General features: G+C 35.4%; 1 protein-coding gene across 1 annotated transcript; it reads right to left on the bottom strand.

The window, feature by feature from the left end:
* Window positions 1–700: 700 nt before the first annotated feature.
* On the bottom strand, window positions 701–25,388 carry LOC113051015 (clavesin-2-like). The gene is made up of 5 exons (XM_026214592.1): window positions 24,311–25,388; window positions 22,045–22,219; window positions 10,447–10,557; window positions 9,972–10,192; window positions 701–2,148 (listed from the first exon to the last, which is right to left on the bottom strand). The coding sequence occupies exons 1-5, from the start codon at window positions 24,697–24,699 to the stop codon at window positions 2,055–2,057; spliced, it is 990 nt and encodes a 329-aa protein (XP_026070377.1). The 5' UTR covers window positions 24,700–25,388; the 3' UTR covers window positions 701–2,054.
* Between the last annotated feature and the right edge of the window lie 1,928 nt (window positions 25,389–27,316).

Here is a 27,316-nt window from a genome sequence, read left to right as displayed (position 1 = left end):
AAACTTTTACATTTTTTGCTCCCCCCGGTTCTGTTCAGGATAGTAAAGCAAGGTTTTAGAAACAATTTTCGCTCCTTAAGATTTTAGAAGCCCAATGAGTCATCCGAGTTTTGGCAAAAAAAAAAAACGGATATCACCTTGCTTAACACAAACTATATCAGCAAAATATAAAAAGTCATAATCTGGACTGTTAATCTGCTTGATGTAAATTGCAAAGTCTTAGTGTTCAAAAGCTAAGGATGGGGAAAACATTCTAAGGGATGTTTGCATAAACACTGAAATGTGTACAAGTAATGTATTAACAGCATCTTATATATAACTAACAACTTTGGAGATTCATAAAATTGGTGGCTGATTGTACTGTATGTAATCTATTGATTCCTTAATCTGTGTAAATGTTAAATACATTAGATGCTATTAATGCATCCATATTGTATGTTTCATCATATATGCAAGTGTACAACAATGTATGTGTAGCTATTGATTTATATGAGAATAAGAAAATAAAAACAGGACCAAACTGAGCCACTGTACAAACCTGTTCCCACAGAATGTTACATACACAAAATAGAAAGATGACCACAGTATTCCTAAATTTGACTGTTTAGGCAAGCTAGAGGCTTTGATTACATATTTATATAGATTTTTTTCTTTTTTTGAAGTACCATTTGCTCAAAATCAATGAGGATTTTAGCTCCCATGGAAAAAAAAAATATCAGCAAAAAACTAAAGCCTGGAAGATTTGTATGTATTTTAAATGTAGTGTATATTGCCCTTGTTCCTTACACACACTCACAAAGTATCAAATGGTGAAATTATCTGTGCGTTAAATTCACTCGTTTGGGCTTAAAACTTAACCGCTGTAAAAACCTATTGCCAAAAACGAATGACAACACAGCATGCCATAAAACAGCTGAGTAATTTAGAGTAAACTATTTTCACACGATCTAAACCATTAGCTGACCAAGATAAGCATGTGGAAGCATGCACTAGCATGTGTCACTGTACAACACCTTATTTATGGTTCTGTGGAATCCTCTGTGTTTGAGTAACAGTGAATAGTGGAACCAAAAATCTTTATTTACTCACCATCGTGTTGTTCCAAACTCCTCAAAACTCTCCTTTTGTGTTTTCATGGGAAAATATCAACATATGGGCAGCAAGTATATATATGTCAACATATAGAGTTTTAAATATTCATTAAGTTAATAAAAATAATAAAAACATTAATAGAAACTACAACGGTGATACTAAAATATGTGAGTAAATAAACAGAGAATACTTATTTTTGGGTGAACTATTCCTTTTACTTTAGCAAAAATGACTCTGAAGTTGGAAAGATGGCAAAGACGGTATTTTGTTGTTTGAATACAAATGCCTTGGAAACCAACTTAGTCTAATGTGGAAATGGTTATGAAATAAAGCGATATTCCACAGATCTACGACAGAGTGTAAACAAAAAGGCCATCAGTGAAGAATCAGCTAAAGTCTACTAAATGTGATTCGACCCCTCTGGGATATACTGTAAGAATACTAAACCGAAAAGCATGTGTTAAAATAATATTAGCAAACGCTCATTAGAAAAATCTTTTCTTTGTAAAGGGGTATTCGCTGTGAAACCTGATTTGGGGATTATAAATGTAGGTTACCCCAAAGCTTGTGAATCTTTATAAGCATGATTACCCATCCTACTGTACCGTGTTCTACATAATAACCAATCACAAGAAGCACACACAGGATATTCACAGCAGTCTTTACAGGTTCATGTCACAATTACTCCCTCAATCTCACGTCTAGAACTGAAGTGTATTTACAGATTTGAATTGGCACTTGACAATCACATACGGAAGTCCCGCCGTAAGCTCTTTGCTTCAAAAATATCATTTAAACTGGCAGCTCTCTGTATTGTTCCTGGAGGCTGTTTGTGTGTTCTTTTGCTCTTTAACATTTCCTTTCTTTATACTTTTCCCCCCTTTGTGTTATAGGAACAAGGTGCGCTCCTCCCCAGTGTACGGGGCTTGGCGTTTCCTCTTTGCCTGGGGAATTAAAAGCCTTTAGTCCAGAGAAAGCAGTGGCTGCATGTTTTCTTCTTCGTTTTTCACTTTCTCTGGTCGTTTCAGGACACCTGGTTCCACCACGGACTGGGACCTGTGGGTATAAACAAAATATGAATAAACCTCTAAGAAATGAAAAATCCTGAGAGCGCATTAAAAAGCTAGGATAAAAAAATGTACTCTTAATTTAAATATGAAAATAAACAAGAAAAGTTGACAACAGAGGAAGATGTATATATAGATGTATATATATATATATATATATATATATATATATGATTATTATTTAATACATTCTTTAAATTATTATTAATAAAATTTTCATGCCACTAATTAAATAAGAACATCATAATTTGCAAAAACTTCAAATCAGGAAATAGTTCAACCAAAAATTTTAATTTGGAGTTGGTTTCTTAATTTGAACAGATTTGGAGAAATTTTGTGTTGCATCACTTGCTACCCCATGGATCCTCTGCAAAGAATGGGTGCCAGCAGAATGAGAGGCCAAACAGCTGTTAAAAAGCATTGCAAAAATTCACAAGTAATCCACATGACCCCAGTCAATAAACATATCGTGAAGCAAATGATCTAATGCTAAATTACTCCAAATCTGTTCTGGTGAAGAAACAAACTCATCTACATCTTTGATGTCCTGAAAGTCAGTGCATTTTAAATCTGAATAAAATGAACCCTATAGGGTAAAAATAAACCCATTTTCTCCCTATAATGCTTGATAATACTTAATACCTGATCATATAATATGACATGAAATATAAAAAAATAACCCAAAATAGTGCCGTTTACTCTAAGACATTTGGACCGCAATGAAACATTTAGGTACATTAACAGAGCGCTGCACACTCAAATTAATGATGCATTGTGCATGTCACAATCATTTAAAGTGAAGGATGTGTAATGGAACATCATCTTAGTGCACTGTATTGGCCTACTTTTGATTTAGCCCTCTCGTAGAGGCATTAGAAGCCTTGAGGACAGTGTGCTGTCGTTCATCATGTGCAGATCTGGGGCACTTTCCTCTGACTGACGCATTAATGTAAGAACCGTGATTGTAATCACGAAAATATAACAAAAACAGAGGATTCTTATCAAGCAACTGCTAGATTTGACAAAAGAAATTCACTTTGCACTGCATTTAACTTCAGTAATGTGATGTATATGATGTACTGAATATTCAGAAGGAATTAATGTAGGACAAGGTGACTCTGGAATTTGACTGGATTGTAAAAAAGTGGGCTAAGATATGTTAGCGCTACATACAAAGCCATCCAGTTGTTACTGATTATATATATATATATATATATATATATATATATATATAGAGAGAGAGAGAGAGAGAGAGAGAGAGAGAGAGAGAGAGAGAGAGATGGATATAGATATACAGTATTTGTGAAGAATAAATATTATTTAAGAAGTAAAACATTTCAAATTTGATGCTGACTGAAAATATAACTGTTACTATAACTGTTATAATTTGCATTTTAAGATGTACAGTAAGACCCCAAAGGAACAAATTAAAGTTGCAGTAAGATATATATTTTTTTTTTCAGTACAATGCATGAAAAAACTACCTGACACCCATCACTGAATGGGTGTTTTGAGAAATCCTACCTGTTTCTGTGACAAACCTAGACTCAACAAAAAGCAAAAAATATCTGAGATGAAATGCAAGATGTTTCTTGAGGATAATGATCTACACCTTTTTAAAAAAAAAAAATAAATAAATAAATAAAATCACAGAATGACTCACTGTTGCACTAACGTCAGAGCAAAAATCCATGCTATTTGAGTGCAACCCAATGCAAACACAAGAGAAAACTGTGTTGGGGAAAAAAAAGTGATTTTTCCAGATCCGACAAAAGGACGTGTGGTTTTAATTGCTCTGAATAATTGACCCTTTTGAAGAATGTGGGAGGTGTTAGCTTTTAAAATTCAAGCAATCCTAATCTAACACTAATTTAAACATAATGACATTTTAGGGAGTATTAGTGAGTGGAAATTTAAACACTGTTGCTTGATTCAATAGAAATGTCAGTGCTGATGCATCTTGCATGCATGAATATGACAAATATACAAAAGCTACCATGAAAAATGTATTGATTATTTAAAATAATAATAATAATAATAATAATAATAATAATAATAATTGGGTATTTTTTAAAAATGAAAAAGGCAAGGTAAATGTCTTGTCCACTTAAAAGTGTCAACACTATATTGTTTCACCTTTCAGAATAGAATAAACTATAAAAAAAAAATATGCTGTGCATACAAGCAATTTAGTTGTGACAGGTTATGCGTGATTAAAGGAAATGTATATTTTTACAGTCAAATTTAGTAGATTGTATTACAGGTCAAATAAATCATTAATTGAGTCTAATGGGATCGTTTCTCACTATTGTAAACCAAAGCCCCAATATATAACCTGTTTGTGAGTATATCGATGAGACTGAATAGATAGAATTGAATATCAGTATAGATCATCACCAGCAATCTGTTCCCACATCTAAAACAAGATGAATTATTTTAATAATACAACACTGGAGAATAATTGACAATGCAGGGTGCAGGATTCCGGCAAAGTGTTATGTGTTATGTGCAGACTGGGAGGTTTAGTTTAGTAGCCAAAGCTGTTTAAAGAACAGTACTTTGATCTAAGCAATAGAAGAACATCTAAGACCTACTTTCTTTCAAATACTTCACTCCCCAGGCACTTTGAAAGAATCCAAACAGTTTCTTCAAATGCGAGAGCAAAATAAGCCACTGCAAACTAGGCTATATTTGGTAGCCAACGTCTCTGTACACAGGAAAACTTCTGTAACGTGTTCTTTTACACTCCGTAGGTGTCCATGTATAGGCAGTGCATCGTTTAATGCATCTCCTGGCAGCAGCTATACTCCCTCATTTCATGACCCAGTAAGTCGAGACACCTCACCATGTCTTGATCAGTGAAATTAGCTCAAGTCGCTCGGTCAAACACATTCGGTAAGATCATCCAAAAGTGCTTATTTTATTTAGAAGAGCTGCATTTAAGCATAAAACTAAGGAGTCGGTTGCTAAGCACCGTAACCAAGAAGAAACATACAGTGTGCAGCTCAAATGTGACTCCTTTAACAAACACTGCAGCTTCTTTATGCCTCTAGCAAAGCAGCTTATTTTGGTTATCCAGAGCGACTCTCTTGATAATTCTATTTGAATGAAGGCTGCGAATAAGCAAATGCTGTTTCTATGGCAAGCCACCAAATTATGTCATTCAACAAACACATTAGAAATAAACAAAACTTAAATAAAATAAACTTAAGTACATTTTTCAAGTATCTGTACTTTACTGGAGTAGTTTTATTTTGAGTGACTTTTACTTTTACTTCACTACATTCCAAAGCATAAAATCGTACTTTTTACTTCACTACATTTCATAAAACATATCGTTACTCCCTATCAGTGGCGGCTCCAGACAATTTTGATTGGGGGGGCAATGGGGGGGTCCTGGTCTTTTCAAGGGGGGTCTCATGAAAACCAACAAAAAATACAGTGGACATGGCTAATAACTGCATATTTCTGCTACTAAACAACAAAAACACCTTTGCAATGTATCAAATGACAGGCTACATTTGTTATTCATATCCTTCACACTGCACTTTCATGTCAGGTATATTATGCATTTTTATTGACATTGATATTTTTACATTTATTTCCAGATAGATATTATTGAGTTTACAGGCTAAAGTGGTCTTGCTGTTGTAAACACTGTTGCTTTTGTAGAAAAAATATTTGCATCACATTTAAAATATAATTATATTTTAATTCATTTCTGAATTGTTTTTATTTTTATAATGATAATTCAGAGAATGAGAAAATCTGAATAAACCTTACCAGTGTTGTGATAATTATTTTTACGTGTTAAAAATAAATAAGTACTGTAATATAATAAAAGTTTATTCAAATAACATAAAAAAGACCAGACCCCTCGATGCCTGTGAAACTTTTCTCCCTCAAACAGCACGCTAGTGTTACTTCTACACTACAGGCTACACACAGCAATATAAACAACGTATCTGCATGTTCTCACATCACATCGTTCTTGTAAAATAATAATAAGTAAATAAACACCAAAATCACTTCGCTGAGAATGAAACACCACTTACCAGCTGCCACGATGTTGAAAATATCCTCTAGCAATTAAAAAATGCGCGTGCATCATGAGGAATCTTCCCGGTTGGATGAGGTCGTAGTCAGGTGAACTGTCATCATGTTGGTCATTTTATTTACGGCTAAATTATTATTAATAAAATGTACTAATATTATGATTGGGCGTGGGCAGGCATTCACAAAAGTTTATGTTATTACAAAAAAAAATTGAGGAAATTTTGCTTTGACAAAAGGGCACTTAAGGGGCAAAGGAGCAGTGTGCTCAAGTGAACCGGTTCTTTCGGACAATTCGATCAAATAAACCAGCTGAAAAAAAAAATGGTTCACCGGTTCTTTTGCGCTCGATGTAATGCCGTCATTGGCGATGATTGCCCTTCATTCAAGCCTTTGGTTTACCCGCGCTTATAACATTAGCAAAGAATCAGTTCAGAATCAATCACCAAAAGAATCAGTTCGGTTCAGATGCGCTCTGTGTCAGTCTGCTTCACGCTGAATCACGCATGCGCAGTTATCAGCTCATCGGTTCTCGAATCGGACGCGTCCGACAGAAACGGTTCTCGGTTCAGTGTATGAATAAATGTCGAAATATTTTTTATTATTGTTCTGCGTAGTTTGAAGAGAAACATTTTTGGATCTTTATCCCGAATATATATATTTTTTAATCAGGAAGAGGCTGGGGGGTCAAATGGGGGGTCAAGGCATTTTTTGGCAGGGTCTTGAGACCCCCCAAGACCCCCCCTGGCGCCGCCGGTGCTCCCTATAATATATCACGTGCTCCGACACGCAGAAGCGGTGTCTGATTCATCATGAACGAACTGAGTCTTTTCAAAATATACTTTTAAATCGGATCGTGAATCGCACCAAATGATTCGTTTAGGAATTAGAATGATCCGATTGCAGCAGCTGTTCTGGAGTCGACCACTCAATGATTCAAATGAACCGTTTAGTGCGAGTCTCCAGAAGTAAGAACCGGGAGATCTTGTGAGCGCGCGTGCGTCTGATGTTGCTAAAAGTAAGTTATTAATGTCGAAATTTAGGATTAATTATTGTAACTGAAAATCATATTTAGGTCAAAATTGTCAGTTGTTTGGGAACTAAATCCGTTGTAAAGAGTGATCTGTTTAAGCCCACTGAAATGCTCGAGTGCAGACGCATCAATTTTAGGTAAAAGAAAAAAAAAAAACTTTAAATAACACAGATTAAATACAATAACTCATGCACGTTCAAATTCCCCGCTGCCCTAATGTTAAACAGTTTTATTAAAATGTCCTATGTGACGTCTGTTTTTATATTGTTTATCAACAGTAACGTTATACATATGTATATTGTTTGGATTAACTAGAAGAGTAGACAGACATAAATATTTATTCATAACCGTACTGAAAATAAGTAAATATTGTTAGCTGATGCTAACTGTCTAGCTAAGATTTTTAATTTTTTATAATGTCCAAATATTTTTATTCAACCACCTATATATATATATATATATATATATATATATATATATATATATATATATATATATATATATATATATATATATGTAGATTACACCTGGGTAGAAAAGAAAGGATGTGATGTTCAGAACATGGTAACTACAGTAATTATCAAAGTGGGAAGAGATGCACCCCGTTTGGCCAGGGGTGTTTTTAAACCACAGACAAGGTTTGAGAAAGAAAAAATCATTATGAAAATATAATTATATTTTCCTTAATGTTCTTCCTAACTTCAGGCCTTATTATCATGTCATATATAGAGTTACAGTACAGACCAAAAGTTTGGACACACCTTCTCATTCAAAGAGTTTTCTTTATTTTCATGACTATGAAAATTGTAGATTCACACTGAAGGCATCAAAACTATGAATTAACACATGTGGAATTATATACATAACAAAAAAGTGTGAAACAACTGAAAATATGTCATATTGTAGGTTCTTCAAAGTAGCCACCTTTTGCTTTGATTACTGCTTTGCACACTCTTGGCATTCTCTTGATGAGCCTCAAGAGGTAGTCACCTGAAATGGTCTTCCAACAGTCTTGAAGGAGTTCCCCGAGAGATGCTTAGCACTTGTTGGCCCTTTTGCCTTCTGTCTGCGGTCCAGCTCACCCCTAAACCATCTCGATTGGGTTCAGGTCCGGTGACTGTGGAGGCCAGGTCATCTGGAGCAGCACCCCATCACTCTCCTTCTTGGTCAAATAACCCTTGATGCCTTCAGTGTGACTCTACAATTTTCATAGTCATGAAAATAAAGAAACCTCTTTGAATGAGAAGGTGTGTCCAAACTTTTGGTCTGTACTGTAACTTTGATGTTCTGTAAAACAACAAACTTTAAAATACTTTGTTCTTACTGGTGAAAATCAGATGGTCATCTCTGTTTTCTCTTAGGTGCATCACAGTGTAAGCTTCACAGTTAACATCACTCTCATCAGCGTAGTCCATATCAACAACAAAAGTATATCTTGACTCCATATAGTGGTTATTTTGGAAAAACCCCCGGGTATTTTGAGCAGTAGGATTATAAAAAGAATATGTGCTAATATAAAATTAAATTAAGTAGCCTATATAAAATTGCAAACATCTATCTTTCAGTACTTTTTTACTTAAGTACATAAAAAATCGAGTACTTTTGTACTTTCACTTGAGTAAGATTGAAAAAGGAGTACTTGTACTCTTACTGGAGTAATATTTTATTATATGTATCTGTACTTTTACTCAAGTACTTGACTTGTGTAATTCGTCCACCACTGCAACATACAGTACATAATATTGCAGTTTAGTGACCTCATTGGCTTGTTTTAATGAACACTAGGGTTATGGTTAAAGGAGCTATGTGGAGGTTTTTTACTTAAAAAAATCTTTGAGATAGAGTTTTAATTTGTACATGTATGAGCCAACCATGATGTAAAAAAAAGAATGACACCTCGACTGTACCACCACGGTTGCCTCTATCAGCCTGTAGGCTCAACTGTGTGTGGAGGAGTCGGGCCCGAATTGGCGGGAAAATTCACAAAATGTGACGTCATGCACGTTCTCGTCTACTTTGGCTTACAAACGTACGGCACGCCAGCCATTATAGTAAGCAGCGGCTATAGTGTTTTCAAATGGACTCTGCGGATGGAAAGAAGCAAACAGCCTCCAGCACAATTCAGACACCCACGGACACTCCTCGGAGTAAAAAAAAAACAAAAAAACAGCGTGCTCCTCTGCGCACTGAGAACGAGCATGAGACTGGCTGCAGTTCCTCTAACGGCCAATGGTGTCAGTAACGGTTAGAAATTTCAGAACCTACGGAATGCTCCTTTAACTGAAACTAAATTCACAATGATTAAAAATTGTTTGGCGTAACTGAAAATAAAAGAAAATATCGAATAAAAATATCAAATAAAATATTATATGGAAAATATGTATCTAATTTAAAATATTAATAAATACTATAATAACATAAATTACTGTATATCAGTTTTTTTCAACTTCAGTCCTCGACCCCCCCCAGCTCGCATATTTTATATGTTTCTCTTATCACTTTTGTTCTATTTGACCCTAAGTGCCCTAAGAAGTGGACATCACAGGATATGGTTTGGGGCATCGCGAGGACTGGAGTTGAAAACTGCTGGCCTATTTAAATAATACAAAGATAACAAATAATACTAAAACATTCCACTATGCTTGCATAAAACTTAAATCAAGATGTCAACAGGGAAACATTCGTCAAACAATTGTACTGAAAAGCTGGATCATCAAGTAACAGACCTTTTCATAGTTTTAGGGGATAGATCTTTCTCCAGGTCTTTGACAGACAAGGTGTAGGACTCAGGGCAGTAGTCCGTCTCCTCATCATACGCGTGGTCCAGCAACGTTCTGGCCCAGGTGCCCATGTCGTAAGGAGGCAGCATGCCACCCAGCTCAGACGGCAGAATCTCAGGCAAGATTAGCTGGTGCAAGCTGTTCAGATTGTTTCCATGCATGAAAATCTTAATATAAAACAAACAAAAATGTGTTATTCGCTGGGTTATTTGTTCATAGTTTCATTACCATTCAGTGGTTTGAACTAAATTCAATGGCATTGCACTGTGCGTCAAAAATTCCTGCATCAAACATCAAAAGCCTGTATATTTCAATGTTCTTTATGTGTACATAAACAGAATAGTTAACAATTTTATATAATAAAAGAGATTAATGAAAACAGACAAGCAATAACTCTGAAAATTAAAAAAAATTCTCTCACCCTTTTTCTTGTTTTGTCCTTGAGGAAAGGCCGGATGACTGTGTACAAAGCGTGGATGTACCAAGGTTGGTTAACAAAATGAATGCCTCCAAATCTTGCTGGAAAGCTATCCTATGGGTAATAGAGAAAAATAAATAAATAAGTAAACAACTAAACATCATTATTATTATATTTAGCAGACCTAATATTGTTACGGGCTGGTGAGGTATAAATGCACGAAGATGAAGGAGATCAACAAAAAATGTATTTTAATTTGAATATCCAGGAGACAGGTAAATAATAATAATAATAATGCATTTTATTTCATGGCGCCTTTCAGAACACCCAAGGTCACCTTACAAGCAATATACAGGTCACTGCATAAGACAAAACAAACAGCATATACATATAAAGTGGATTTAAGTCTCAATAAAAAAAAAAAATTATAAAAAAGCCTGTATAAAAAGATATGTCTTAAGACGCTTTGTAAAAGTCAACAAGCAATCGCTATTGCGAACATCGAGGGGAAGGGAGTTCCATAGGCGGGGGACAACATGACTAAAAGATCTGGCACCCATAGTAGTAAGTCGAATCCGAGGTACCACAAGAGAAATTGAAGATGAAGATCTAAGTGCACGTGAAGGAGTATAAACCTGGAGAAGTTGAATAAGGTATTGTGGTGCAAGATTATGAAGTGCCTTATAAGTGAGTAGCAAGATTTTGAATTCAACTCTATATTTTACTGGAAGCCAGTGCAATTGCTGGAGAACCGGAGAAATGTGATCAGTATAAGGTGTTCTAGAGAGAACACGAGCTGCAGAATTCTGAACCAATTGAAGTTTATGTAGCAGTTTGGAGGGAATACCTGTGAGAAGAGCATTGCAGTAGTCTATACGTGAGGTGACTAGTGCGTGAATGAGAACTGCAGTATTATTATTTGAAAGAAATGGACGTAGACGATTAATATTGCGCAAATGGAAGTATGCAATCCGTGTGATATTATTAATCTGAGCTTTAAAAGATAGTGTGCTATCCATGATGACACCCAAACTTTTAACCTGAGAGGAAGGACAGATTGCAGTATTATCAATGTGTAAAGAGAAACAATTAGATTTAGACACAACAGATCTAGTGCCAACAAGCAGAGCCTCAGTTTTATTGGCATTTAATTTCAAGAAGTTCGCTGAAAGGCAGTCTTTAATTTCAGCTAAACAGCTTGACAAAGATGGCGGAGCAAAAGAACCGGTAGGTTTGGCAGACAGGTAAAGTTGGGTGTCATCCGCATAACAGTGAAAATTAATACCATATTTCCTTAAAATATTACCAAGAGGGAGCATATATATATAATGAAGAGAAGCGGGCCCAAAACAGAACCTTGGGGAACACCAGTGGTGACTGTATATATTCTTGAACTAAAACCTTTTAGTTGAATACGCTGACTGCGTCCAGATAGATATGAACTAAACCAAGACAGAGCAGTGCCAGTAATACCAATGGAGACTAATCTGTCAAGAAGTACGTTATGTGAGACAGTATCAAAGGCAGCGCTCAAGTCAAGGAGGACAAGTATAGTTAAAAGCCCAGAGTCAGCTGCCAACAGTAGATCATTGGTTATTCTGATAAGAGCAGTCTCAGTGCTGTGGTGGGGACGAAAACCAGATTGGAATTGTTCATACAAGTTATTATTGGACAGATGTTCATGAATTTGAATTGCAATACACTTTTCAACTACCTTAGAGATGAATGGTAAATTTGAAATTGGACGAAAATTTCGAGGTGGGCGTGGGGCAGGCAAGGAGCAGGCAACGGAGAGTGAGGCTCGTGATGTAAAACACACAAAGAGACTGGTATGGATAGTGCGTTAGGCATGCCAACTCCAAAAAATAGCTGGTGTGAGTCTCTAGGGAGCAGTCTCTCTGCTCCAGGCAAAAAAGGGCAACATTTGGATTGTCCATGATGACACCGGGATGAGAGAAAAAAAAAGGGAAAAAACACAGAAAAAAAAAAAAAAACACGGCCTGGTGAGGTAAAAACGCATGAAGACAAAGGAGATCAACAAAATCTGTATTTTAATTAGAATATCCAGGAGACAAGTAAATTAATCCACATTAGATAAATGGATAAACATCAGCGGGAATGGACAAAATACCATACAGTAAGAAGACGTTAAATAAGGCAGCTAACGAGGGCAAAACAGGTGGATTCATCAAAAACCATAGAAAGAACGACCATATTATTATATAAATGATATTTCATAAATTTTTATTATTATATTTACAATTAAATAATTAAAATTAAATAATTGTACACTGAAATAAATGGTGTATAAACAATTTTCACTTAGAAATTACTAGTGGAGCATAAGAAACAACACCCTTAATTGTATGAAAGGTGAAATTTTGAAGTAGAAAGACTGAAATAGTATTTTCTAGTCAAGTATAGTCCAATAAACTTTATATTTACTACTTAAAACATTGAAGTGTACTGTATGCAATTTTATGTTTACATAGCCTAAATTCTTCAGCATACTTTATAACTGCTAGAATTTGAGAAGAGAGAGAGAAAAAAAATCTAATTACATGTTACCAATGACCATCTCTCCTACTGTACCTACAAGATTTTGTAAGAGTTTAATTTGTAGTACCTTGAGTCTAGTTCATGATTCCGCAGAGGATTACATCAAAAAGAAGACATAATTCCCATTTCTCCAGATATCACACCGCTGAAGGTAATAAATACTTTGCTGTGTTCACTAATCTGCCCTGAACAGTAATCCATATTCATAAAGCTGACTGCAAGGGTTCTGGGAAGCTTCATAATGATGCTGTTTTGAGGTCGATTCGACTGCATTTATTTAAAAAAAAAAAATAATAATAATAATAATTTATTCCTGTGATGACAAATCTCAATTGTCAGGATTCTTTGATGAATAGAAAGTTCAAAAGAACAACATTTATTTGAAACTGAAATTAGTTAAAATTATTATTTATTTTCATTTCTAGTAACTTAATAGTCCTAACTTTTACAGCATTTTTTTTCTGTAGTATGCAATTTTTAAATCAGAGTCATCACATCATAGTCTTGTCTCATTTCATATCAGAACTATGTTCATGCGTAATGCCGATGATGTACATCTGCAAGCAAGTGGGCCGTAGCCACTGAGGCCCCCAGGTCAGAGTCTGGTGGCAGAATGCAGGCTTATGGGCATTGGATCTGGTGCAGCATCTCACACAGAGATGACGAAAACACATGCCGATTGGCCTGCCGCTTCAGGGGAGGGGCTAAGAGACATTTGCCAGCATGTGGTGTCAGCACACGATGATATCTCTTCTTTGAGACCCCGCTGCTAGCGAGAATGATAAAGGTCTTAGCTACATTAACCATGAATAGCTCAACTCTGGTGTAAGCTGGTGAAACCTGATTGATCTCTGCCCCTGCAGTGTGACACTGGGAGGAGACAGAGGTAAACGGGGGAGGGGAAGCTGCCGTGATGCTCAGAATTTATTTGATCCTGCAATGCTGAAAAAGCATTATTCAATTTAAAAAATAACAGACATGAGCTCCCATAATTAAATCTAGGACTCAGTTCCACAACCTAGTGAGCTGCATTGAGAAGAAAAAAAAAGGTATAACAATAATTTTCCCAAATACTAGTAAACGACATAGTGGGCAATAAAAGGTTTTTTTTTTTTTCTTTTTTTTTTTTTTTTTAAGGAGAACAACTAAAACAGTATTTTCTGGTAAAAACATATACATATAATAAAAAAAAAGCAGAATCACCACAAAAATTTAAAATCTCTATATGCAGCATTTACTACAAATTGTTCAAAAAGAGACATGAGCTGTACACAGATATCTTCTTTAGAGGTCCTTGTAGCTGAATTGAACTTGTTTCATGTTTGAACTTTGCAACATTGGCAGATATTGAACTAAATAGAAACAACACTGACCTAAAGTGAGATGAATAATGACACTATTGCCTTCTGAAGCCCAGCTGAAACTGAATTTAGTTTACAACATAAACACTCTATTTTCGTGTTCATTAATGTGAAACTGCTTTGAAACAATCTGTATTGTACAACTGTATCTTGTAGCGCTACATAAGTAAATGTGACTTTATAAAGCACAACTCAAGCACATAGGAGATTTGACTTACAACTGCTCACATTATACTATATAAAATACACAGCACATACACAAATATTGGATAATCCAGTTTATACGAATCCAAGGCAGCTATTGTAACTCAGCTCCAACTTTAAAAACATATTGTACAACATTCCTTTTAAATATTCTGAAGAGGTTTCTTTCACTTTTTGAATCTAAGAATACAGAGGACTATTTATATTTTGGGATTGAGAAACCTGTTTTTCTCCTCTAAAGGCTCTTAGAAATCAGGTTTCATATCCAGGAATCCTGTCACTGAAACTAGCACAGCTAGTTTTGCTAAATTAGACAGGATGAACTTCACATAATCTAATTAATATTCATGAGTCATCCTATGCTTGGCACTGTTTGTGCACTGAGCTGACAAAATATTAACTAAAGTATTTTTTCGGAACAAATTACTGAAAAAAATTAAAATAAAGAAGTGACTGGAATTTAAAAAGTGTCATACTTGTAAAGGGTGCTCATTACACATTGTTTCCACACTGCTACATAAAACCACAGCAGACCAGAAAGCAGATTAGAAAACTCAGAATATTTTTTAGGGCCAAGTTTTTTTTTTCTTCGTTTTTTTTTACATTACCTACTCATAAAAATATAAAAGACTCTTAGGGAGTGATCTGGGTTTTAAGCATAATGCCCCTGTTTTGGTCAAGTACTGCGCTAAAATGGATTGTTGAAAAAGGATTTTGTTTGCTTGTATTAGCTTGAATACAAAGCAGCTAACACACATTCTGGCAGCAGGTCAGATTGACTGGAAAGATGTAGAGCCACAGGATAATTGCTCTTCAAAGTGCCTCATCGTGAAATCAGGAACCATTTAAAACATCAATCTGCAATTTTAAATAATTACCGGTTTTAAACAGTGCAACTAAATTACAGTTTATCAAAGATTGGCTTTGCTTAGAGATTTATGGGGTTGTTTTTAGTCTCTGTATAAGATTATTTCATCTGTGCATTTTGCTTGAGATGAAACCTCCATCTCTTTTCTTGTCTAGAGTCACTGATGATACACGACTGAACTCCAGCAAGGTAATTGAGAAAAAAAAAAAAAAAAAAGACGTAGCCTTAGGAAATGTAAGTATTTTATCATGGTCCCCTTACCAAATAATACATATCAGTCAGAGTCAGTGAGCTGTCCTAGTTTCACTGACAGGATTCCTGGATATATATCAATAGCTGATTTCTAAGAGTTTTCAAAGGTGAAAACAAAGGTTTTGTGACCCTAAAATACAATAGTCTTCAGTAGGCAGAATTTATTTATCAGCATTAATTTTGGTCCACATTCTGGCCTATTCTGATCAAGATTTTCTCACTTTTCACTAAAAGAATGTAGGTGGTTTGCTTTCAAATGCAAGTTTTGAGAAAATTATTTAACATCCAAAATACCTGATCCATCACCACCAAATTTTGATGTAATTACACTTAAAAATGTGGTTAGGATTCCATCTTAATTTCCTGTAATAACAGCTAAATTACATGAGATCTGAAAAGAAGTCTCATGTTGTGAGAAATCTAACAAAATGTTGAAGGAAAAAACATTCTTCACTGAAATTAAATATACTTAATTTTGAAATATGTTTATCTCTCTTTTTTCATTGGTAAGTAAATATTGAGTTTCATATATTTACACTGGAAAACAAGATAAAAATCATTTTCAGTGTATAATCGGTACTATTCCCAATTTGCAGTTCCACCTATTCATAAATAAAACCATTTTATTTGACAGAAAAAGAAAAAAAAATTTGTTACCAAATGAAAACTCTTAAAGAGCCACACAGATGGGAAATCAAAAATAACCTGTATTACAGTGTATGATATAGCTGTCCATCTGTGTAAACAATGTGCAAATAACTAAACCAAAAAGTACACGATTTATAAAGTTATTGGCTTCTAAAGTAAGGAGTCGACTCTGAATCGCTGAAACGAGTCGTTATAGATTTCAAATCTTTTGCCCATCTCTATGTACGTCACTAGGAACACTTTGCATAATAATCTCCGCCTACCGTGTTGGGAGAAACGGAACTATGACCTGCCCCACCCCCCCACACAGACGCTCTGTTTGGTGTGATAGCATCATGTCGAGGAGACCGTTTGTTTTATTTTCACTGCCAAAGAATGAAGATCAGAAGAACCAATGGCTAAAATTCATTTTCACCACAATACCAGAGCAGTACAACAAATCCCTTTTGTTGTGTTCACAACATTTCACTGATGACTGCTTTTCTAATCTCGGTGAGTAAAGCGGGATTTTCAAAGTGTTTGGCCATAAAAGATGGTTCATTACCAACTTTATTTAGAACAAAGAGCAAGTATGATTATGAAGTTATGTGTCTGTTTTCTCCCGAGCGTCTTATCAGTATGTGTGCTGTCTGCAGCCTTTCTCTGCGCTGATCGTCATGTACAAACACGTCATTAAACTGAAGTGTAACTCCGTGAATACTCAAGGAAGAGACATGAGAGAGATATCTATAGAAAGCTTGACATGACTACTTTAAAACTAAACAAGTGCTGCCGAAAAACAGATATTCTGTGATAAAGTAATCCATATGAAAGCAAAACGGTGTCTGTTTTTCATGTCTCCCTTCGTTACATCCAATGTGACCGAGCCCCCGCGCTGAAAGCGCTATTCAGAATCATACTAAAGCGCGCGGCTTGAATACACCCACACAGAAGAAAAAGCAGCGAGACTGTTCAAGTTTTTTATTTTACTGTTTGCTTCGCGATGAGAGGAATAAGACATAATTCACCCCAAACAGATGCTAACGCATAGTTTGCCTTGGAGGTGTGTGCGGAACAACCAATCAAACCTGACTATGTTAGTTGACCAATCAGAACACAGTATGCTACCGAAAGGTGGGGTTTAAGGAAACTGAATCTTTTGAACAGCTTCGCGCAAACCGTTTGGGGATCTCTGAGAATTTAGGTAATTTTAAAATGATATTTTGACAAAATGACAATGTTTTTTAACCTTGGATGGATTTAAACCTAATGTACAGGACTTATAAACAGTGATAGGAAGCTTAGAATTTTCATCTTACTGGCTCATTAAACATTATGATTTAATGTCCAACCCCTGAAAACTCTATGCAATCTAGTGTGCTCACTTTAACAACAACATTGTTTCCAGGTGGACTTTTGTGCAAAAATTGGCACATTCTGACTTAAGCGGCATAACAGGCCACTCTTGCCATTTTCATGTGTTTACTATACATCAGGTGGTCTGTGATCTGTACTCTCTGAAGCTAAGGCTATACATACAGTTAGCATCCCATTAGCAATATTTGTCTTAAACTAAAACAAATTAACCATAACTAAGCAAACCCGAAAAATGAAGCATCACGCTCTGACACTTACCATTGCTCACATCAATAATTGAACTCTACAGGAGACATTTTATCTACACTTGCCAGATCCATCCCACTGAGCTTAGCAACACAAGGCTACTAACAAAAAGACGAAGCTCTACTCACTAGCTGTCAGCTCCCTACAGATCAGAACAGTCCCGTTATAGTGTGATAAACAGAGCGAGACCACAACTGTGCCACTTTGCAGAGAGCAAAACAATTAATCTAACTTCAGTCCTGCAGGCCCAGATATGTCTAGTGCCATTTCCCAGATATTCAAGACTTGTAGAAGCTCTTTGCTTCCTTGGAGGCTGCAGCAGATCTTAGCATCCAGATGTGCCAGTGCAAATCCTTTCCATGTGCAAGTTGCACTGTTGATTAAACAGGGACTCAGAAGACCCCTCTGGATCATGCTTTTCTTTGTTTGCTTATGGAACTAATGGGAACTATAAATATTGCACAAACCTCATAGCCTGACCACACAGCTGTTCAAGCAAAGAAAATAAACTTTAATAAAATGTCTTATGGTATTGAAAATTGAGAAGATGCATTGGTTTTGGAAATAATAAAGGTTCTTTATCTGCATCCATGAAGATCATTTAACATCCATTCCATTGTACAAAAGATTCTATATAGTTAAAAAAAGGTTAGAGTACTAAAACGTTCTTCACAATAAGAACAAAACTTCTTTAAGAACCTCTATTTCATAGTTAAAAAAAAAAAAAAAAAAAGAATGAGGATGAGGATGAGTAAATGATGACACAATTGTAATTTTGGGTGAACTATCCCTTTAAGAGAAGTTACATTCTATAATTTGGCTTTTGGTGTAAAAGCCAAGGTGTAATGCTAGCGTGCCACTGAAAGCGCTTAAAATCCATCATTTGATTAAGTTTCACTCACCACTTTCTTTAATGATAATCAGATGTACATCAGTCAGCATGGCTTAAAGGATTTGACTGTTTGTAAAGATGCATAACATAGACCCCTCTGCCTGTCTGAAGACATCTGTGGGACAGCTATTAAAAGCATGCTCAATACCTCCGATATATTGTAAGATTTAATGCTGTAATAAAAGGTTGAGTCAATGAACTGTATCTGGCAAGAACAGCAGAAACCTAACCCAGCCTTTCTGTATTCCTGGGGAAATGATCTGAAAGATATTCTGCAAGGTCACCAAGTTTACTAAACTGCTTACACACAACTAATACCAACATACAAATCAAATCAAATCAAATGGTACAGTATAAATGAAATGTTAGTAGTTGTAGTAATAGTAGTAGTATTAAAATAAAACTGTTGCTAATACTCCAACAACTGACATCAGTCCCAGACAAGCAAAACTTGAATGAAATAAAAAACTACACACAAGTAATACCTACAAATAAAATGAATAAAATAAAAAATAAAATAAATATATTAGTACAAATAATATGTAAAAATAAAAAAATAAAATAATAATAATAATGATAATAGTAATAAAATCGTTGCTGATACTCCAACAATTGATGTAAGCCTCAGCAATAAAATAAACCTTAGAGTGCAATAAAATTGCTTTTTTTACGGGAATGCAACAATGTGATGCATGTCAGTCTGTCAGGACAATGAACTTCCTGTGCTTTCTAAGATGCACTTTAAGTGCCCTACATAGAAACATGCACATACGGCGGTAGCTGAGTGACATGAGTGCATCTCTCTCTGTGAGCACAGCCCATCTGGAGGGTGCATAGCATGGCGGTTGGACAGGTTGCCAGGGAAACTCGGCATGGGGTGGGCTGGGGAAGATTGGCCCATTGTGATTGGCTGCCAAGCGTGGGTTATTTCTCAAGACTAAGAGAGACAAAAGGCATGTCCGAAGCACAGAACCAAACAACAAAGGTAGAAACAACAAAGCACTGCTCCAGGAAAGCCATGAACACTTTCCTTCACTTCTATTTGACTCGTCAGTATGTTTCTGTTTATTGATTTTACTAAGAACAGCCATTTTCTGTGCATCAAGTGCTCTTTTCTGAGCCACCATTTGCAAGAGAATTTACATGATAGATGGCCCTACTGTAAATTAAACAGTAAACACATATTACCTCAAATAACACGGAATGCCCATTGCCCGCAAACCATGAGGTCTTCTAGTAAGAATAAATTAGTTATTTTTCAACCTGGCAAAACATACATGATAGTATCTGGCAGTTTTAGATCATCAAATGGACTTCAAATGGAATTACAAAAAAGAACATAAAGGACTTAAGTATTCTCTCCTATTCCTTCTGTCCATGTCCTGTCTTTCTTTCTGTCTCTGTCTTATGTGTTGACTCACTGATATGATGATAGACTTAAACACCATAAAGCACTGAGCCATCAAAAAACGGTTTTGATGCTTCATTACATTGATGATTGAGACAGACAGATGCCCATATGAACAATGTCATCAGACTGATGTAACGCTTCACATGACCCTGCACTTTTGGGTCAAAGGGCTGTGTGATTTCCCCACTGGCTCTAAACGTCATGTTTAATGACTCAATGTACATACCGTGGGTCTGTCAGTTTCAAAACAGAACCATGGGCCATCACACCTCTTATTAGCATACATCATCTGACCTATACACATGTAGGATTCCAGTGTGATCAGCATACACTGCTGTTCAAAAGTTCTTCAGATTATTTTATTTTTTTGAAGGAAGTCTCTTAATCTCACCAAGGATACATTTATGTATATGTATATATATAAAAACAGTAATATTGTGAAATATCATTACAATTTAAAATAACTCTTTTCTGTTTTAATATATTTGAAATAATAATTTATTATTACTGTGGTGGCTAAGTTGAATTTTTAGCAGCCACTACTCCAGTCTTCAGTGTCACAAGATCATTCAAAAATCATTCTAATATTTTAATTTGGAGCTAAAAAAAAAAAAAAAGTTTCTTATTATTAACAGTCTTGAAAACAGTGCAGCTTAATATTTTTGTGGAAGGCACGGTGTGTTTTTGTTTTTTTCTTGCTAAAAAAAAAAAGTAATAGAAAGTTCAAAATAACTTTTCAATTGTTTTAACCTTTAAATCCTTAATGAAATTTTTTTTTTCTTTAAAAGATAACCATGCTATCTCCTAACTTTTGAACAATGGTGTATATCTGTAAATGCATGCATTCATCCTAGAAGCCGCTCTTTGTAATTTTCTATGCATGCAATATGATCAAACCAGTAAAAACAAAAAATCTGAATTCCTGTAAATATTTAAATAAGTAAATCGTGACTTCTGCTGACAAGTTAGCTTCTGAGGACTCTTTTGAACTGCAGCTAATTAGCTTTGGCTGTTTTCCCTCAATCTACGCTATTGTTTTCCTTTCAAACAGTTACAAAAGCGATGTCCCACTCACTGTGAACAGCACATTGTGGATGCAAGATGCTAATGGCGGCGACCAGCTAATCTGTCTGAAGGAGCACTGGAATATGGAATGGGATCATCATGGACCCGCATTTATATTCAGTTAACATGCCTCAATCTGCACTGCCTACATGTCATATCAGACCCAAACCCTCCTCAAAGCAGCAATGTCTAAGTGAGAGCTTTCAAGAGGCTGCTTCTGGAAAGGGACAATGTCTGTGCACAGATTAGCTTTAGTTAAATGCAGTGACCATTTTCTAGCACAAACATTTTTTACTTTATTAAAATGAATGGATCTCAGAAAAGATGCTTAAAAAAATATATATAAAAAAAACAACTTGAATAACTCCAAACTATACTATAGACACACACTAATCACATTTTCCAATGCATTGGCCTTTTTTTGTTGTTGTTGTTTTGTATGTTGCAGATTGTGTTCCCTTGCGTTAGGTCAGCACCTGTTCGTTTTACTCACAAAGAGAATGGCAAATGTTTGAGGGGAGGGGGATTCCTCTACAAGCACCTGTTCTGCCTCACACATCCAGAATTTCCCTATGCAATTCTTATTATTCACGCCTGAAGCACACTTTATGAACATTACATATTTGATGTTGGATTGCTTCCAAAAACATATGCATGAAGGTACAAATTGAAAGAATGCATTGTAATATCCACGTTGATTTTTTTTAAACATAAGATTAAAAACAGACAATTGTGTTACCTGTAGGCCCTCAATTGCCAATCTCAGCATGCTTGGGGTTAACTTGGAAGCTTGCTTGAAAGTGAAGTTACTCCAGTCAATGATCAAGACAAATCCATTTACTTGTAGCTCGGGGTCTTCTATCATTGCCTCCAGAGAAAGTAAAATAGCTCGCAGAATATCCACAAAAGTGTACCTACAAATAAACACAAGCCTTTAGGAAGATTTGCAAACAAACTAAAAGCTAAATGCTTTTGCATGACTTGCATTTTTAAGTTTGCACACACACACACACACTATATATATATATATATATATATATATATATATATAGTACAGACCAAAAGTTTGGACACACCTTCTAATTCAAAGAGTTTTCTTTATTTTCATGACTATGAAAATTGTAGAGTCACACTGAAGGCATCAAGGGCTATTTGACCAAGAAGGAGAGTGATGACCTGGCCTCCACAGTCACCGGACCTGAACCCAATCCAGATGGTTTAGGGGTGAGCTGGACCGCAGACAGAAGGCAAAAGGGCCAACAAGTGCTAAGCATCTCTCGGGGAACTCCTTCAAGACTATTGGAAGACCATTTCAGGTGACTACCTCTTGAAGCTCATCAAGAGAACGCCAAGAGTGTGCAAAGCAGTAATCAAAGCAAAAGGTGGCTACTTTGAAGAACCTACAATATGACATCTTTTCAGTTGTTTCACACTTTTTTGTTATGTATATAATTCCATATATAATTCCACATGTGTTAATTCATAGTTTTGATACCTTCAGTGTGAATCTATGATTTTCATAGTCATGAAAATAAAGAAAACTCTTTGAATCAGAAGGTGTGTCCAAACTTTTGGTCTGTACTGTATATAGTATTTATATTGTATTTATTTATATTTATTTATATATGTATATATTTAAACCTCTTCAGGGATTTACATTCCCCATAATGCTGCAATAAATTTAGCAAATAAGGCACGGCTTGACCGTAGTGCTCATCACACATTGTTCCTATGAGAGGATGCCAAGAGCCCTGTTATCCCTAGGCAATGGCGCAACTGGCATGAATTCAAAGGCTGTTTGATATGGACTCCAGCACTATCTACTCTCCAGTCTATAGAGGTGAGACTAAACACCAACAGTTAGCGGATTTCTCACAACATTAAAACAAATTACATTTGAAGAAAAGCATGAAAATATATAATTTAAATGTAATCTTAAATGATGCATAGTAATAGTAATGCAAAGTGCCCAAACAAATAAATGCATATATTTATGTATTGCCAATTACCCCCAAAAGTGTTTGGACACTTAAAATGTATGAATGTTTAGCATTATAGAATTAAATACAAGATACCTGCAAGAACAAAATTATAGTAGAGCTTTTAGTCCAATAAATTCAAAGATATTTAAAAAAAAAAGTAGCTCATCCAAAAAATGTAATTTGCTGAAAATGTTTGATTCCCCGGGAACACATGATAGGTAAAAAAATTATAGCCTGAATGCATTGTAAGTCGCTTTGGATAAAAGCATCTGCTAAATGCATAAATTTAATTTAATTTATAAATTTAAGATGAAACATTACTGAAGGCTATATATGGGTATACTTTTTTTGTTGTTGTTCAGATCAGTTATTCAATAGATTAAGAAATGCATAAATACCTCTTATTTGCCAAATCAAAGTCAGCATGTTTTACATGACGGTAGCCATTTTGACATGTGACAAGAGACCAGAGACCCTTAAACTGTATGTCAAGGTCATATTTTTTTTATTAATGAGATTACACATTTTGAGAGATTTATCAGTTAATTAAAAAAAATGAGATTCCACAGGCACTTGGTGCATCCATGTTGAATTTATGTTGTCATACTGTAAATAAAAACACAATGATATAAAGGACCATCATAAAATATTGGGCCAGGTCAAAGGTCATCAGGGGTCAGGCTTGGATGATCACACCATCAAATGTCTCTTAAAGATCTCTCAACTGGTGGACACCATCCTTTGGAAGGTAAGATCAAATTTTCTGTAGAAGGTTGTATAAATGTTTAATAAAATCTCTGTATGTCTATAAATTAAATATCTATATGATCTATACAGAAATAGTAACATCCAATATGTGTAACATGGACGCTGTAATGTTAAGATTAAATACAAGGTAACACTTTACATCTCATAATGGCTCAATATCATGCTCTAGTGAATGACAGAAGACTTGTGCTGAAAAGACGGCTCTGACAGTGCGCTTCATTACCCACAATTAGCCAAAATCCAATAGCACCCTACCTGCTCTGATCCCAGTTCGCCGCGAACAGAACCAGAATCTTCCTCCCATATCTATCCAAATTGGACAGAACCCCAGGAAATCCATCCTTCAGAGCCTGCTTGATCCCCGGATCGGTGGCCTTGAGGTTCTTGAACATATCAAGGTTCTGTTGCCGGTACTCAAAGTACTGGGCCAGGAGGCGGAAGGCCTCGAAATGGTTAAATTTCCGGGCTCTAAGAAAGCGCAGGATAAAAGCATCATCTGTCCTGAGAAAGCCAATGTCTGGACGGGTGATGATCATGTCCCTCACCTCCTGTATGTCCTGATGTAATGTGTCGGGGTTCTCCTTTAACTCCACCTTGGCTTTCTCCAGGGTTTCTGGAGAGAGGCCTGCCTGTAAATGAGTCATTGTCCTTACACTGGACCAAGACTGACTCTATATACTATCAATATATATTTCCTAACTGATGATGAAAATATCAATCATAAAGAGCCCTATCACTGCAGCGCTTGCAAATAAAAACCTGACTTCAGAGATGGTCCTGAGTGTAAGCTACGACACTGTTAGTTCACCTCATATACTCCTTCTGATTTCACCTGTATTGTGGGTTTATTAATGCTTGTTCTGCAACGTAAATTCACATTCATCTGGTCGTGGTAATCGAGTGTATATGTGTATGCATGTATGGCTTAAGCAAGCTGAAATCGTCTTAGTTTGCGTATGATCAAATCTGAGGCATTCGATCGACTACAAATCCCACCCCGAAAGCATCTAAGAACGAGCATCACGGTTAAAAGCGCTGCTCTATCCTACCATCATCAAGCGGCCAGGCAATGCGGCACCCTGCAGCATCTCTTGTCATGAGTCTCCATTTAACGCGCATTTGAAATGTTGCCGTGAATCGGAGTCCGAGCATCATCACGTCTCTCTCAGCGCTCCGTTTCCATATGTCCTTCGGAGGAGACGATATGGTGTCGGTCCTGGTCCGTATGTTCCGGTGATGTGGTGGATAGTTTACGTCAGTGCTGCTGCTGCTGTCGCTTCGCTTTGTTGCTGATGAGAGTGACTTCAAGCATCGCTCCGGTAATACAGTCTGTCCGTCATCTCATGGCGGAGGAGGGGAGAGAGTTCTCTCTGTATCCCCCCGAGACTCTCTAAATAAAGCTTTGGCCAGGTTTTGCCATTTGCCAGAATTATTCTAATTTTCACACATTTTATTTAATTTTTTATTATTTTTTTCTGTAAAAAAAAAACAAAATAAAACAGACTTTTACTAATACTACTACTAATAGTAATAAATAATAATAATAATAATAATTATTATTATTTTATTATTGTTAGTTGCAGCTGTCATTTAATATAATGAATATTTAGCCTACATTATTACATGTATTATCCTGTTTCATTTATCTAAAATATATTTTTTAAATATAGCGTCCCTAAACTATAATAATAATAATAATAATAATAATAATAATAATAATATAGTATTATACATTATATAAGTATAATAAGTATAAGTATATATATATAAGTATAAGTATATATATATATATATATATATATATATATATATATATATATATATATATATATATATATATATATATATATATATATATATATATATATATACATATATATATATATAAAATACATTTCAGAATAATGCAGTCATAAAAATTGTATTTGCCTCTTATTATTATTATTTATTACTATAAATTAAAACGACTTTATTCAATTCAATTAAATTCAAGTTTATTTGTATAGCGCTTTTTACAATACGAATCATTACAAAGCAACTTTACAGAAAATTATGTTTCTACAATATTTAGTAGTAGCTTATGGTGGTGACTATCAGTTTGTGCACGTTTGACAGGATCAAACTGTCAGGCAAGCTAAAAGTATGTTTCATGTGGTAATTAAATGTTTTATTTCAATGAAATGTAATCAACCTGACTACATTAGATTACATCAATAGAGAAAGTATATGGATCAGAGTGGATTGAAATAGCCCTTTAAGGTAACATTTGCACATATTAACACTTATTATATTAGTACATATTGTCATTGCCATTCATATTTTCATTAAATTATTTTATTATATACATTTTGCAGTAACATTAATGTTTACAATTTTGTTAATAGACCTACTGCATTTTCTTACCTGAATGATTCTTATAATTTTTGTGGAGGAAGGGCCTTGAGCCTAAGGGTAATTGCTTGCGGAGCATGAAGGCTGGGCCTCCTACACAAGGTGGGGCTTTGTATTCAGATTAGATGCAGTAGGTGTTTGTTGTAATGCATTCTGCCATAAAATAAACAAATGCAGTCACAAGCAGAATTGCACAAGTTAAACTAGCTACTGTATACAGCCAAAGCCGTGAAACAGATCATATTTACCATCTGGAGAAAAAGCAAAAACACACACACTCAGAAACAGAAGCCAAGCCTTTAGGCTGTCCGTGACCATCCACTAGTTCAAGCCAGCAAAGCACTCAGTCGGTCTAAAACGCATGAATACAAACATTTTAAATTGAAATGCACACACACAAATGTGGTCAAACAAAAGCTTGCACACACACTCAGGCAGGTACTAGTCAAAGCCCTCAAGCACCATCTGTGATGATGCAGTCTCTTTCTATTCTGAGTGAACTGATTCTGTCCATGTGGCTATGATTTCATAATGAAAACCTCAGTAGCAAGGCTGTTTTTTTTTTGTTTTTTTTTGTTTTTTACGGATTCTGATTAGTTATCCTTAAAATATGAATGTAAGTCTTTTCGAGGCCTGCACCTCTGGACACCATTACTTTTCATTTAAGCTAATGCATAGTTCCTGATATCTTACCTTTACAACATTATATACAACAAGTCTACATCCCTTCTGATTTATTAATTTCTACTGAGACGGTTACAGTGACTATTTTAACTATTTTACCCCCATAATCTTATTTTTATGCTCTGAGACACAATTAAAAACATTAAAACATGCTAAACATTAAAATTTGGGAGACATGTATACACA

The sequence above is a fragment of the Carassius auratus genome, chromosome 31 (assembly GCF_003368295.1).
Source record: "Carassius auratus strain Wakin chromosome 31, ASM336829v1, whole genome shotgun sequence".
In the NCBI taxonomy this organism is placed as follows: Eukaryota; Metazoa; Chordata; class Actinopteri; order Cypriniformes; family Cyprinidae; genus Carassius; species Carassius auratus.
Note: the sequence above shows the minus strand (reverse complement) of the source record. Positions and strands in the feature narration are given on the sequence as shown.